Source organism: Diceros bicornis, chromosome 2, assembly GCF_020826845.1.
Source record: "Diceros bicornis minor isolate mBicDic1 chromosome 2, mDicBic1.mat.cur, whole genome shotgun sequence".
Lineage (NCBI taxonomy): Eukaryota > Metazoa > Chordata > Mammalia > Perissodactyla > Rhinocerotidae > Diceros > Diceros bicornis.
Genome location: NC_080741.1, coordinates 51,326,306 through 51,339,217, shown reverse-complemented (window position 1 = coordinate 51,339,217; position 12,912 = coordinate 51,326,306). Strand labels below are relative to the sequence as shown.

The 12,912-nt window shown below is 59.8% G+C and overlaps 3 protein-coding genes across 7 annotated transcripts; all 3 read left to right on the top strand.

The window, feature by feature from the left end:
• The first annotated feature begins 18 nt into the window (after window positions 1–18).
• NAA80 (N-alpha-acetyltransferase 80, NatH catalytic subunit) lies at window positions 19–3,748 on the top strand. Of its 2 annotated transcripts, none has more exons than XR_009222638.1 (2): window positions 19–1,153; window positions 3,663–3,748. XR_009222638.1 is itself a non-coding variant. In XM_058559546.1 (2 exons), the coding sequence occupies exons 1-2, from the start codon at window positions 1,004–1,006 to the stop codon at window positions 3,628–3,630; spliced, it is 867 nt and encodes a 288-aa protein (XP_058415529.1). In that variant the 5' UTR covers window positions 19–1,003; the 3' UTR covers window positions 3,631–3,678. The 2 variants fall into 2 exon arrangements, 1 of the variants encoding a protein (XP_058415529.1); XM_058559546.1 differs by having other exon boundaries at window positions 2,914–3,678.
• A 1,374-nt stretch (window positions 3,749–5,122) lies between these two features.
• HYAL3 (hyaluronidase 3) lies at window positions 5,123–7,473 on the top strand. Its single transcript, XM_058559323.1, is given in 5 exon segments — window positions 5,123–5,428; window positions 5,431–6,197; window positions 6,594–6,683; window positions 6,798–7,005; window positions 7,008–7,473. Coding segments are annotated over 5 exon segments (1,401 nt in total). The 5' UTR covers window positions 5,123–5,145; the 3' UTR covers window positions 7,061–7,473.
• Window positions 7,474–7,857: 384 nt separating this feature from the next.
• Window positions 7,858–12,890, top strand: IFRD2 (interferon related developmental regulator 2). Of its 4 annotated transcripts, XM_058559340.1 has the most exons (12): window positions 7,867–8,082; window positions 9,954–10,073; window positions 10,160–10,244; window positions 10,353–10,477; window positions 10,562–10,719; window positions 10,882–10,932; window positions 11,018–11,196; window positions 11,284–11,389; window positions 11,710–11,847; window positions 11,936–12,064; window positions 12,144–12,239; window positions 12,378–12,890. In XM_058559340.1, the coding sequence occupies exons 1-12, from the start codon at window positions 8,025–8,027 to the stop codon at window positions 12,456–12,458; spliced, it is 1,326 nt and encodes a 441-aa protein (XP_058415323.1). In that variant the 5' UTR covers window positions 7,867–8,024; the 3' UTR covers window positions 12,459–12,890. The 4 variants fall into 4 exon arrangements, with proteins under 4 accessions (XP_058415330.1, XP_058415317.1, XP_058415338.1 ...); XM_058559334.1 differs by lacking the exon at window positions 12,378–12,890 and having other exon boundaries at window positions 7,859–8,082; window positions 12,144–12,371; XM_058559355.1 differs by lacking the exon at window positions 11,284–11,389 and having other exon boundaries at window positions 7,861–8,082; window positions 12,378–12,460.
• Window positions 12,891–12,912: the final 22 nt, after the last annotated feature.

Genomic DNA, 12,912 nt, shown 5'->3' with positions numbered 1-12,912 from the left:
AGGGAAGACTGGCATAGATGTTAGCTCAGGGTGAATCTTCCTCAGCAAAAAAAAAGAGAGAGCCTTAGGTACCCATGCAGGAGGGTCATAAACATCTTCAGAGAGAGACACTGAGCCAGTCTTTAAACTACAGCAATCACAAGAACTGACATTCACTGAGTGCCTATTCTTCACCAAGTCCTGTACTAAGCATTTTAAGTAAGCTAACTCATTCAATCCTAACACGATGCTATGAGGAAACTGAGGCACACACAGGGAGGGTAAGCACTTTGCCAAAGGTTGCACAGCCAGAAAATGGAAAAGCTGAGATTCGAACCCAGGCAGTCTGGCTATAGAGGTAGAGCCCTTGGCTCCTACTGCGTGTTGATAGTAACCAGCCCTGCACACACCCGAATCCGTTAAGAGGCTACAGCCCCGCAAATAAAGCAGACGTGATTCTCACTTCAAGAGCTATTTATTGAGCGCCTAGAACGTGCAGGCTCCAGGATCCACAGGGCACAGGAAAGGCTCGTCTCTCCCACTCCGATCCGATGTCTGTCCGAGGGCGGCTGCTTCCCAGGGTGGGGCCCAAATTTCAGGAGGAAGCTCCGCCTGACTATCTCCACGCTGGACTGGGGCAGGAGGCCGGTGGGAGCCGAGATAGCCGAGCTGGGGCGAGACCTGTCCGAGCCCGGGGCGGGGCGCGGTGAGGCGGAAGCGGAGCCAGCTGGAGGAGGGGCTTGCACCTGGCCGGGGCTGTGACACGGTGGCTCCGGGCAGGGCCTCCGCAGAGCCAAATCGGAGCAGGACCTAAGCGGCGACGCACAGAGCCACAGACGCCTGTATAGCCGGGGCAGGAAGAGGCGGAGCCAAGGGGAAATGGAGCCTGCGATCGCTCGAAGCTGTGACGCGCAGGGGGCAGGGCCCGGCTCGGCAGGGGCGAGAGGTGCAGAGGCGGAGCCAGAGCGGAGCGTGCGTGCGGTCGGTGTTATGACGTACTGAACGGGGGCGGGGACTCGAGCAGATGGTGCGCGGCGAGACGCGACGGCTGCAGTGCGTCCGCCGCACCGCTAGGGGCCAGCGGGGGTGGTCCAAAGAACCCGAGCGAGAGACAGCGAGATACCCATCGGTGCGGAGCGAGGACGCGGAGCAACCCCGAGCCCGGCTTCAACATGTCAGTACCGCCCCCCTTCCCACGCGCGGCGTGTCAGCCCTCATTGCGCCCCCTGCTTCCCGTCCGCTCCGCGCGTTCGGTCCTCAAATGGCTGTGCCGCCCTGCACGCCTTTCCTGCGTCTGTCGTTCCCTCCCAGAGCATGCTGAGCCACACTCACCCAGAGTCAAAGCCTGGATGCCCCCACCGCCCAAAACCCCACGGTTTGTCACCCATTAGGAGGGAGGGGGAAACCGAGGCACAGGAGAGACTGCCGCCCCTCTCTGAGGACCCAGGAGCCCCGCCCACAGTGGGTGGGGTCAGCACTGAAGGGGTTAAGCTCGCGGGGAAGTCTGGGGCTCCAGGCGTGGGGGGCGGATCCTGGGGCTCCCCGCTCCTGGTCCGGGAGTGCGGCTGCTGCGGAGGTGGCTGATGCAGGTGAGGGGCTTATAGCTCTCTGAGTGGGATGTGGTGTGAGGGGAGGGGGCTACCAGTTACTGACCAGTGTGGAATTGGCCTCAAGCTCAGGGGGCCTTCCTGAGGAGGTGGGGAAGGGACGCCAGGAGTCCCCTCTGGAGCAGGTGAGTAGAAGGTGGGGCCCAGCAGCCCCCCGACCCCCAGAAATCCCCCAGCATAGACCCTCCTGCCAGCAGGGCCTGGGGTAGGATGGGCAAACAATGGGATTTGGGCGCAGGAGCTCTGGGCCCCCAACCTGGTGGCCGTTGGACACCCTTGTAGATGTAGGAAGGAAGCTGTGGTCCTTATCTAGGGTGGCTACGAAACTCAGGCCAGTGGGGAACCAGGCTTGCAGGAGCCACATTGCTGTGTGGCTGAGCCAGGCCCCTTGCTAGAGCTGCTGGGGCCATATCTGAGGGAACAGTTGGCTCCATGCCCAATCAAAGTGTCCTGGGCTGGGCAAAGTTGGGGAGGGGGCCATGGGCTCTGTGCCCCAGGTAGGGAAGGCAGTCCAGGGAGGGGAAAACAGCCTGATGGGTGGGTATCACCCTACGATTGGTTAGGTGGCGGGCATGGCCCAGGTGGTCAGAAAGGCTGGGGCCTGGAATGTAGGGAGAAGGGAGGGACAGGGGAACTCCTAGGGGCAGCTAAGGAGACTTGGGTGGGTTCAAGCAGGGGGTCGTGGTGTCTAGTTTGCATGTTCTGTCCGGTGGCCAACCAGCCACGGTGGTATGGGGCTGGATCAACTGTCCTGACAAAGTTGTAGCCAGAGCAGGCTGGGACCAGGGCTCTTGAGTTTTGCCCAAGCCTATAGCCCTCAGCCTCTGTCCCATGTGGGGCAGGACACCCTGGACCCATCCTCTCTGCTCTCCACCTGAGTCATCTCCTCCAGGTATAGGGGATGGGTCTCCTCCACGTCACTTGCGCCATCAGGTGAGTATTGGGACAAGGTGCAGCCCACTAGTTCTAGGATGCATGGCCTCCCTAGCACTGTGTCAGCCCCTCGCTGCCCCAGCCCTGTCCTACCTCCTGGCACAGCCCAGCATGGCTGTTGTCCACAGAAGGAGCACCCTTGTGGTCTGAGGAAATGCCACTACCTGGAGATTGTGGCCTTAACCCCCAACTTGGCACTGACACACCTGCAACCCAGCAGGAGGTAACCTTGGCTCCCAGCCTGACTCAGCTGAGCCTGGATCCTACATGTAGGCGAGAGCTGACTCTGACTCCTGGCCCAGCCAAGCTGACCCCTGCCCTAGACCCTATAAACCAGATGTAGCTGATCCTGAGTACCAGCCCAGCCGAGCTGACTCTGGATCCTGCATGCCAGCCAGAGTTGACCCTGAGATCCAACCTGGCCAAGCTGACCCTGGATCCTGCACACCAGCCAGAGCTGACCCTGAGCCCCAGGCTAGCTGAGCTGACCCCGGGTTCCACATGCCATCCAGAGATGACCCTCTGTCCTGGCTCAACTGAGCTGACCCTGGAGCCTGTGCACTGCCGACCTGAGCTCCTGGATGCCTGTGCGGACCTCATCAATGAGCAGTGGCCCCGCAGCCGCGCCTCCCGCCTGCACTCCTTGGGCCAGTCCTCAGACGCCTTCCCTCTCTGCCTGATGCTGCTGAGCCCCCACCCCACCCCCGAGGCAGCACCCATTGTGGTGGGCCATGCCCGCCTCTCACGAGTGCTGGACCGGCCCCAGAGCCTCCTAGTGGAGACAGTGGTGGTGGCCCGGGCCCTGAGGGGCCGTGGCTTTGGCCGCCGCCTCATGGAGGGCCTGGAGGTCTTTGCTCACGCCCGGGGCTTCCGCCGACTACACCTTACCACACATGACCAGCTGCATTTTTATGCGCACCTGGGCTACCAGCTGGGTGAGCCTGTGCAGGGCCTGGTCTTCACCAGCCAACGGCTGCCCGCCAACCTGCTCAGTGCCTTCTCCAGAGCCCCCTCCCCCCGGCCACGCTGCAAGGCCCCTAGCCTGACTGCCCAGGCTTCCCCAAGAGCCCCCAAGGGGCCATCGTTGCCGCCACCCTCCTCCCCTGCCTGAGCCCTTGACCACCTCAACCCTACCCCCAGCAGGGTCCCCTCCACAAAGTCTGCTGGAGACACAATACCAAGACCTGAGAGGATGCGCCGTATTCTGGATGGAGAAAGACATATGAGGGCCACCCAGGGCAAGGCGCTGTGTTTGTGGATCAGTTGACTGCCCGGGACAGTACCAGCCTCAGCCCACTGGCCATACCTCAGCTGCTGGCCCCTGGGGGCAGCTTTAGCTTGAGTGTGTTTCCTGAGTGCCACTCAGGGCCAGGAGATGGCTCCATGGCTCTGGCTCACGGCTGTCAGTGTGGCTGAATAAAGGCTTCTGTTGGGTGTGGCTGTGACAGTTTATTTGTTAACCCTCACCCTCGCCTCCCAGCCTCATCTTAGGTCCCCTATACCTGCAGGAGCCCCCAGCTCTACCTTGGCCCTGGGGCCATGGGTAGAGGGACATCTGCCTTCTGCTGCTTCCACTCTGCCAGGCCCAGGGGACAGGGTGTCTGTTCCCTTCCACATTCACTCATTCATCACCATTCATTGAGCACCTACTCTGTGTCAGGCCCTGGACTGGGCATAGACAATGGGGAACTAGACAGATAGGGTCTCAACCCAAGGGGACAAATAGACAGGGATACAGACAGGCATACAGTAGCAGGATCCATGCTGGGACAGTGGGAGCCCAAGTGCCCTCACTCCATCTGGAGATCCAGGAGACCTCCTAGGGGAGGTGATGTCACAGCAGAGACCTGAGTGCTGAGTAGGAATTAGGCCAAGCAAGGTGGGGGCTGAGTGTTCTTGGGGCAGGAAACAAGATGGGCAGAGGAGAGAAGGGGCCTTGTGGGGGCTGGCCCGGTGGCACAGCGGTTAAGTGCGCGCGCTCTGCTTAGGCAGCCCAGGGTTCACATGTTCAGATCCCGGGTGCGCACTGATGCACCGCTTGTCAAGCCATGCTGTGGCAGTGTCCCATATAAAAATTTTTTGTGTGTGTGAGGAGGACTAGCCCTGAGCCAACATCTGATGCCACTCCTCCCCTTTTTTCTTGAGGAAGACTGGCCTTGAGCTAACATCCATGCCCATCTTCCTCCACTTTACATGGGATGCTGCCACAGCACCGCCTGACAAATGGTGCGTCGGTGCACACCCAGGATCCAAACCTGCAAACCCCGAGCCGCCAAAGCAGAGTGCGTGCACCCAACCGCTTGCGCCACCAGGCTGGCCCCTTTTATTTTTTTATTTATTTTGTTTTTGTTTTTGTTTTGTTTTGTTTTTGTTTTTGCCCATATAAAATAGAAGATGGGCACGGATGTTAGCCCAGGGCCCATGTTCCTCAGTGGGAAAAAAAAAAAGAGGATTGGCATCGGATGTTAGCTGAGGGCTGATCTTCCTCACAAAAAAAAAGGGGGGGACTTGTGAGAGCTGGGGGTGGGGGAGGTGTCCGAGGGCACAGTGCTGCCAGGACAGATATAGACAACATGGGAGGGGAGATGCCCAGGCCAGCTTGAGGTGTAATTGCTCTGAGAGGCCTATGGGGCCCCTGGGGGACCATGCTTTCCCCACCTTCCCATCCTTGTGGGGAGGAGCTGGGGGAGTTTTCCTAGCTTTCCCTGCTGTATGGAAGGTGTGGCCATGGTTGGAGACTCTAAGCTTACACTCCGTCTCTCCTGCAGGTTTCCATCCCTGGGACATGACCATGCAGCTAAGCCCAGCCCTGGTGCTAGGGGTGGCCTTGTGTCTGGGGTGTGGCCAGCCCCTGCTGCAGGCCCCTGAACGCCCCTTCTCGGTGCTGTGGAACATACCCTCAGCACACGTATTGCCCGCTTTGGTGTGCACCTTCCACTAGAGGCCCTGGGCATCACAGCCAACCGTGGCCAGCGTTTCCATGGCCAGAACGTCACCATCTTCTACAAGAACCAGCTCGGCCTCTATCCCTACCTTGGGCCCAGGGGCACAGCTCACAATGGGGGCATCCCCCAGGCTGTGCCCCTTGACCGCCACCTGGCACAGGCTGCCTACCAGATCCACCACAGCCTGGGACCTGGCTTCATTGGCCTGGCAGTGCTGGACTGGGAGGAATGGAGTCCCCTTTGGGCTGGGAACTGGGGCCACCGCCAAGCCTATCCTGCAGCCTTATGGGCTTGGGCACAGCGGCTGTTCCCCCACCTAGACCCCCAGGAGCAGCTCCACAAGGCCCAAACTGGCTTTGAACAGGCAGCCCGTGCACTGATGGAGGACACGCTGCAGCTGGGCCAGGCACTGCAGCCCTGTGGGCCCTGGGGCTTCTATTACTTCCCAGCCTGTGGCAATGGCTGGCATGGTATGCCTTCCAATTACACGGGCCACTGCCATGCAGCCACCCTTGCCTGCAACACCCAACTGCATTGGCTCTGGGCTGCCTCTAGCGCCCTCTTCCCCAGCATCTACCTCCCACCCAGGCTGCCGCCTACTCACCACCAGGCATTTGTCTGATACCGCCTGGAGGAGGCCTTCCGTGTGGCCCTCGCTGGACATCCACATCCCCTGCCCGTCCTGGCCTATGCCCGCCTCACACACTGGAGCTCTGGGAGGTTCCTGTCCCAGGTGAGTGAAAGCTGAGGTGTAGGGGACTGAGTGGGGAGGCATGGCTCTGTCCTAGGAAGGTCTGAGAAGACCTTGTCCAGGGGAGTTTGAGGGGGAGGCCCTGATCTAGTTCTGAGAGGGGAGGTCTTGTCCTGGAGCATCTGACAAGGAGATATGGCTCTGCCCTGGACGATCTTGAGAGGGAAGGCAAGGCCCAGCCTTTGGAGCCCTGGTCTGAGGGGAGGCAGTCTCTAAGTAGAGGGCCTGAGAAGCCACTTGGAGGCTCAATGCCAAGGGGCCCTACTCTAGAGGTGGAATCAGATCATGTCAATGAGCCAAGAAAGTTTCTTGAAGGTGGAGGTAGGCCCAGATGGATCTGGCCAGCCCAGCCCTGGCTTAGCAGCTCTCTACCTTCAGGATGACCTTGTGCAGACCATGGGTGTGGGCGCAGCACTGGGGGCAGCCGGCGTGGTGCTCTGGGGGGGTCTGAGCTTCTCCAGCTCTGAGGTGATCATTGCCCCCTCCAGCCTGCCATGCAGCCCATGCTGGGGTCCCAGGGTTGGGGAGAGACCATGTTAGGCCATGGAGCAGGAGCATTGATACATCCCTTCCTCTCCTCAGGAGGAGTGCTGGCGTCTCTATGACTACCTGGTGGTCACTCTGGGCCCCTATGTAATCAATGTGACCAGGGCAGCCATGGCCTGCAGTCACCAGCGGTGCCATGGCCAGGGGCGCTGTGCCTGGCGAGACCCAGGACAAATGGAAGCCTTTCTGCATCTGCAGCCACACGGCAGCCCTGGAGCTTGGGAGTCCTTCAGCTGCCGCTGTTACGGGGCTGGGCTGGCCCTACCTGCCAGGAGCCCAGGCCTGAAGAAGCAGCATAAAGCACCGGACCTTCTTGTCCCTGCTGCCTGTTCCCCAGTCCTGGAGGAAGGAATCTGTCCCACTCTTGTTCTCATTAGCTTACAGTCATTCCTCCAATACACACACCACACTTCCCATGGGATCCCTGGGGAGTGGAAGGGGCCAAAAAAACACACTATTTTAAAACCAGAAGCCCTCTGAGATCACCTGATCCCTCCTGCCAACAAAGCAGTCCCAGGGAGAGTCAGGGTTCCAGATGGTTAGAGTTGCCAGCCCAGGGCTCTGTTCCTACACATCACTGGGTCCGTGTAGAGGTACCAGGAGACGCGTCCAGGGGCAGGTGAGCCCCAAGAGGATCTTGGCTAAGGTCTATAAGTGCTAAGTTGTTGTCTGTACTCTGCTTTCATCATAAAGTCACTTTTTCTTTCACTGCCTGCGGTTTGGCTCTTCCCACCCCGTTCTACCAAGCCCCATGCTTTTCCTGTCGCGTGTGTCCCACTGAAAGTCCTGCGTGAGATGCCGGTCCTATTATGGTGGGTGGCCCCAAGGGGCAGCTTCAGAGTTAAGGACTATGCATGTGTGCACGTGCTGGGAGGGACTCAGGGCATTGTGGGTGCATAGTTCAGCTAGAACGTCGTGGGCCTATGGGTCCAAGCAGTAGACTACAATTCCCGAGGTGATCTGCGCCAAGCCGGCCGGCGGTAATTTGCGCGCGCAGCCCCCTGGGAATAGTAGTTTCGGACACGTGGATGCGAGTCTGAACCGAATGGCCGGGAACTCGCCTTCCCGGCGACCCGTTTAGCAGGGCGGGGCGCTTCGGCCTGTTTGGCAGGGCGGGGCGCCTCGCGAAGATGGTGGCGCGCGCGGTGTGTAGCTCTCGTCGTCTGCCCAAGTGTCAGCTCAGCGCACCGGCCAGCGTGTCGCTGGTCTGGAGCCCTCGCCTGCCGGGCCTCTGACCCCGCGCCCCCGCGCCCGATTCCCGGCATGCCCCGTGCCCGTAAGGGCAGTGCGTCCCGGAAGGGCGGCCAGCGCCGCCGAGGGGGTAAGTGGGGGGCACTGGGCAGCTGATGACCGGCTAGCGGGAGCCTTCCGTGGGTCCTTGTCGGCGTGCCCGAGGGTCTTGGGCGGGGACTCCTGCCTGGACCACCCTGGCGCCGCCTCCCCGAATTCCCCCGCTTCCGGCACGTGTCCCAGGAGGCAGGGGCCACGTGTGCGCCCAACTTGAGCGAGCTGTTGGTCCGTCAAGAGCCCGCGCTCCCAGCCCTAATCCGGTCAGCACCTTCTGGCCTCGGTTTCCCCATTGCCCTTCCACCCCAATTGCCTGCTGTGGTGGACAAACCCGCCGGACAGAGCAGGAAGCCGGACCCCTCGCCAATCCCTGATGCTTTCCTGGACTGGACTAGGAAGTTGACCTGGTCCCGGGGCCTGGCCTGCCCGGGAGAACTGAGGGAGGGGTTGATGGGGAAACTGCAAGATTCAGGCCTTGGTGGGCCTGGCCCTGGAAGGTGGATGAGTCCCCTGGAGCCTGAAGCAGACCTGACAGGCTTATCAGCCTCGACCAAGAGAGTGTCCTGGGCAGTAAACATATATGTTTACTCTGCAGGGATGAGATGCCTGCTAGGCACAGCTCAGACTTGGCCACTGCCCTAATGGGCTTGGGTGGAGTGACATCTAAGAGAGTAGCAACATTCCATAAGGATTGGTGCTGGGGGACAAATTCTCTGAGTGGTGTAAGCCCCAGACATAGGAACCAAGGAGGCCTCAAGGGAGGGGCTTCTGGGAGAATCCTGAGCAAGTGAAGAAGAGTGTACCGTGTGGAGGGAGCAAGTTGTGCAAAGGCCTGGCATCTGAAGGGACCATGGTACAGTGGAGGAAATGAAGGAAGGCTGGACTGCTTTGGCAAGTAGGGTAGTGAGAGAGGACGTGAGCAGAGGCCTGTGTGCATGCTGGACTTTTGTCCGGCAGGCACGTAGAGTATGTAGTTCCTGAGAACTAGGGCCAGCCTGGTGACCAGAACCTGTCATAGTTAGCCCCTGGCCGTGGGCAGAACCCACACACCAGAGTGTTCCAGATCTGCTGACCCTGACAGTCCCGTGTTCACCTATTTTCAGGGGCTTATGCAGTCAGGGGAAACTCCACTTTTTGCACTTCCTAGGTCAGGTGGAGCCTGTTTGTCCATCCACCCAGGGCTGAAGGCCTGGAATAGACCAAGGGCAGCCCAGAAGCCAGTATGCTTGAAGCCTGGGGCACCTACCCACATCCACTAGGAGCTGGGCTTCTGCCCCTGGGGCTGGTGGGTGACCTGGTGAGCTTGTTGGCCCACAGATGAGCCATAACTAGTCACTTGTTTAGTCATTGTCTTCACTTGCCCTACCAGAAAGAGGTGCTTTTGCATCTCTGTTTTGCAGATGGAGAAACTGAGGCTTTGAAGGCTGGGCACCTGACCTGGTTCCATGTCTGTTAAGATGTGGAGCTGGGATTTGAACCCTAGCCATTTTGGGGCATAATCTGGGCTGGTGACTGAGCTCCCCCAGGATCTTCCTGGATATACCCCAGCTCCAGGCGGGGCCACAGGCCTAAGTGGAGCCTGTGCAGCCCCGTCTGCCTCTACCTGGCTATCAGGCTCTTCCTTAAAGCAGACCCTGGTCTCAGAGAGGCTCTGCTCACCAAGCCTGTCAGATTTTCCTAGGCTGGGCCTGGTGCCTGATGCTCTCTGGCAGGTAGACCTCATTTCTCCTGCTTCCTGGTTCAGTGTCCCCTGCATCAGCCCCTGTGCCTCCCACCTCAGCCTCAGTTTTCTTATCTCTGAGAGGGGCAGCATTCTGTCTTGTGGGGTCATGAGGCTGGGTGAGGTACCTCCAATCATCACGCATCAATAAAGGCAGGCCAAGTGCCCCGTTCCACCCTCCCCAGGTGCCCGCGGCAGTACCCAAGCTGACTCGGGTTCCAGTGAGGATGAGGCAGCCAGTGAGACCCACAGCACCACCAGTGAATGTGCCAGCCTTCTCAGCACCGCAGCAGAAGACAGCCTTGGTGAGAGTGGGTGGGAGTTTGGCAGGGACTCAGTGGGGGCTCCGTAGGCTAGGACAAGAAGCACGGCTGACCAGCTGGCCTTGCAGGGGGGGATGCCCTGGATGAGCAGGGCCAGCAGGAAGACCTTGAGGAGAAGTTGAAGGAGTATGTGGACTGCCTCACAGATAAGAGGTACCTGTCACTGCCGGCCAATCCCTACACCCATGTCCCTACTCAGCCCATGCCAAATGTGACCCAGCTGGGGCTGGCTCACAAGACCCCCCCTTCTTCATCCCCCAGTGCCAAGACCCGGCAAGGTGCTCTTGAGAGCCTGCGCCTGGCCCTCGCGTCCCACCTACTCCCCGACTTCTTGCTGGAGCGCCGCCTCACGCTGGCCGATGCCTTGGAAAAATGCCTCAGGAAAGGTTAGGCCAGGGGGCACAGGGGGGGCCTGAACTGGCTGGGTGCTGACCCTTGCTGTATGTGCTGACTGGAAAGCATTCCTGCAGGGAAGGGTGAGGAACAGGCCCTGGCCGCTGCTGTGCTAGGCCTGCTCTGCGTGCAGCTGGGCCCTGGATCCAGGGGCGAGGAGTTATTCCACAGTCTGCAGCCCCTCCTGGTCTCTGTGCTCAGTGACAGCACAGCCAGCCCTGCTGCCCGGCTCCACGTAAGTGTTCCATGCTCCAGGACACCTTTCCCTCACCTAATCCGTAGGCAGAGAGATGGGTTCCACCTGCCTCTAGGCTACTCTACTCTGAGGGTGAGCCCCATGGCTGGGAACCCAGGCTCACCCTCTCCTCATGGCCCGGCTTTGCCCTCTTCCCAACAGTGCGCTTCTGCTCTTGGCTTGGGCTGCTACGTGGCTGCCGCCGATGTCCAGGTAAGTGGCCTTTGGGCACAGGTAGTAGAGCACCTAAGCCCTAGGTCTGCCCCTGAGCCACTCTCCTGCTTCCCTGTGCTCCTAGGACCTGGTCTCTTGTCTCACCTGCTTGGAAGGTGTTTTCAGCCGGCCCTGTGGTGTGGGTGGCTCCACAGCCCCTGTGTTCCCTGTCAGCCTGCATGGCCTGCTCTGTGCTGCCCTGCAGGCCTGGGCATTGCTACTCACCATCTGCCCCAGCAGCCACATCAGCCACATCCTGGACAGGTAGAGCTGACTTCCCACTGGGAGTGGGAGGGAAAAGGCAAAGAGGCCCCCAGCCCACACGTGTAGCTCAGCCTGCCCCTTCCCCAGGCAGCTGCCCCGGCTGCCCCAGCTCTTGTCCAGCGAAAGTGTGAACCTGCGGATCGCTGCCGGCGAGACCATCGCATTGCTCTTTGAGCTTGCTCGGGACCTTGAGGTGTGAGAGAGGGTGGGGACAGAGGGAGGGTGCCTGCTGACCCTACCTGACCATCCCAGGCTGGGCGCAGGGGATGCCACAGGAAACAGGGCAGCCTTACATCATTATGGAAGGGGGAAGCCCCAAAACAGACTCAGATGCCAGGTGCTATGATGGAGACCCTGAGCAGGGATGTCTAGCCCAGGCAGGGACCAAGAAGAGATTCAAGGGCAGAGAAGAAAATGACTTCCTCAGTGAAAGGATGGGTTTGGGCAGCCCCATGTTGAGAGCCAGCAGAGCTCAGGCTTCTGCTCACACACTCTCCATCACTCCCTCTGCAGGAGGACTTTATTTATGAGGACATGGAGGCCCTCTGCAGTGCCCTGCGCACTCTGGCCACCGACAGCAATAAGTACCGTGCCAAGGCTGACCGCCGGCGTCAGCGCTCTACTTTCCGTGCTGTGCTGCACTTTGTTGAGGTACGTGTGAGAATGTATGTATCCTAGTGAGAGTGCATCCCCAGGCACAGCTGCCAGGCCCAGGCATGTGGACACCTCTACCCTGCAGGGTGGCGAGTGTGAGGAGGAGACGGTCCGATTCGGGCTCGAGGTGCTCTATGTGGACAGCTGGGCTCGGCGCCGGATCTATGCCACCTTCAAGAATGTGCTGGGATCGGGCATGCACCACCACCTCCAGGTAGGGAGGCAGACAGGGAGGGCGCATCCAGTTTGGCTGCTTCAGCCTTGCCTGAGCTCACTGCCCTCTTTGCCCCCAGAACAACGAGCTACTCCGTGACATCTTTGGCCTGGGCCCTGTGCTGGTGCTGGATGCCACTGCCCTGAAGGCCTGCAAGATCTCACGTTTTGAGAAGGTTTGCACCCTTGGGCACCTTTATCTTCCCTCCATTCCTGTGGCCCAGAGGGCTGGAGCTCTGCAGGGGCTGGAGGAAAAGCCCTAGGTCTCCCACACCCTAGCTCACCAGATCATCACTCTTTGCCCCCCATTCCAGCACCTATACAACGCTGCCGCCTTCAAAGCCCGGACCAAGGCACGCAGCCGCGTGCGGGACAAGCGGGCAGACATCCTGTGAGGCAGGACCAGCTGAAGAGGAGAGTGTCCACACCCTTGCCCACATTTTTAACAGAAGACAGTGCAACAGCTGGTCCCTGCCAGGAATTGTTGCTTTATTTTTTTAAGGACAAAACCAAAAACAGACATGGGGCTGGGTGGCTGGAAGCCAGGCCCTTCACCCCTGCGCTCAGCCCTGTGGTCTCTTCCTGCCCTGTCTCAGGCCAGGCCAGATGTGTGCCTGTCCCAGGGCTGTGGGGCAGGCAGGAGGAGGGCTGTCCCTTCCTTTCTTTCCTTTCTCAGGCCTTGCTCCCCTGGGATCAACCACTTCCTTGGGGGGGAATGGCATCTGGACAAATGCCACCACATCAGCTGGGGAGAGGGAGACTACCTGGAATTGATTTATGGGCTGACTTTTAAAGATTATTAGAGATAATTAAACTGAATGCTCAGCCTTTTGTGGCCCTGGCTCCTAG

Bases quoted from the DNA above. Each gene is read 5' to 3' on its own strand.
- NAA80 (XM_058559546.1), top strand. From the start codon at position 1,004: ATGGTGCGCGGCGAGACGCGACGGCTGCAGTGCGTCCGCCGCACCGCT. The intron at 1,154-2,913 runs GTCAGTACCGCC...CCTGCATGCCAG, and splicing joins CCCGAGCCCGGCTTCAACAT to CCAGAGTTGACCCTGAGATC.
- IFRD2 (XM_058559334.1), top strand. From the start codon at position 8,025: ATGCCCCGTGCCCGTAAGGGCAGTGCGTCCCGGAAGGGCGGCCAGCGC. The intron at 10,720-10,881 runs GTAAGTGTTCCA...TCTTCCCAACAG, and splicing joins GCCCTGCTGCCCGGCTCCAC to TGCGCTTCTGCTCTTGGCTT. The intron at 10,933-11,017 runs GTAAGTGGCCTT...CTGTGCTCCTAG, and splicing joins TGGCTGCCGCCGATGTCCAG to GACCTGGTCTCTTGTCTCAC.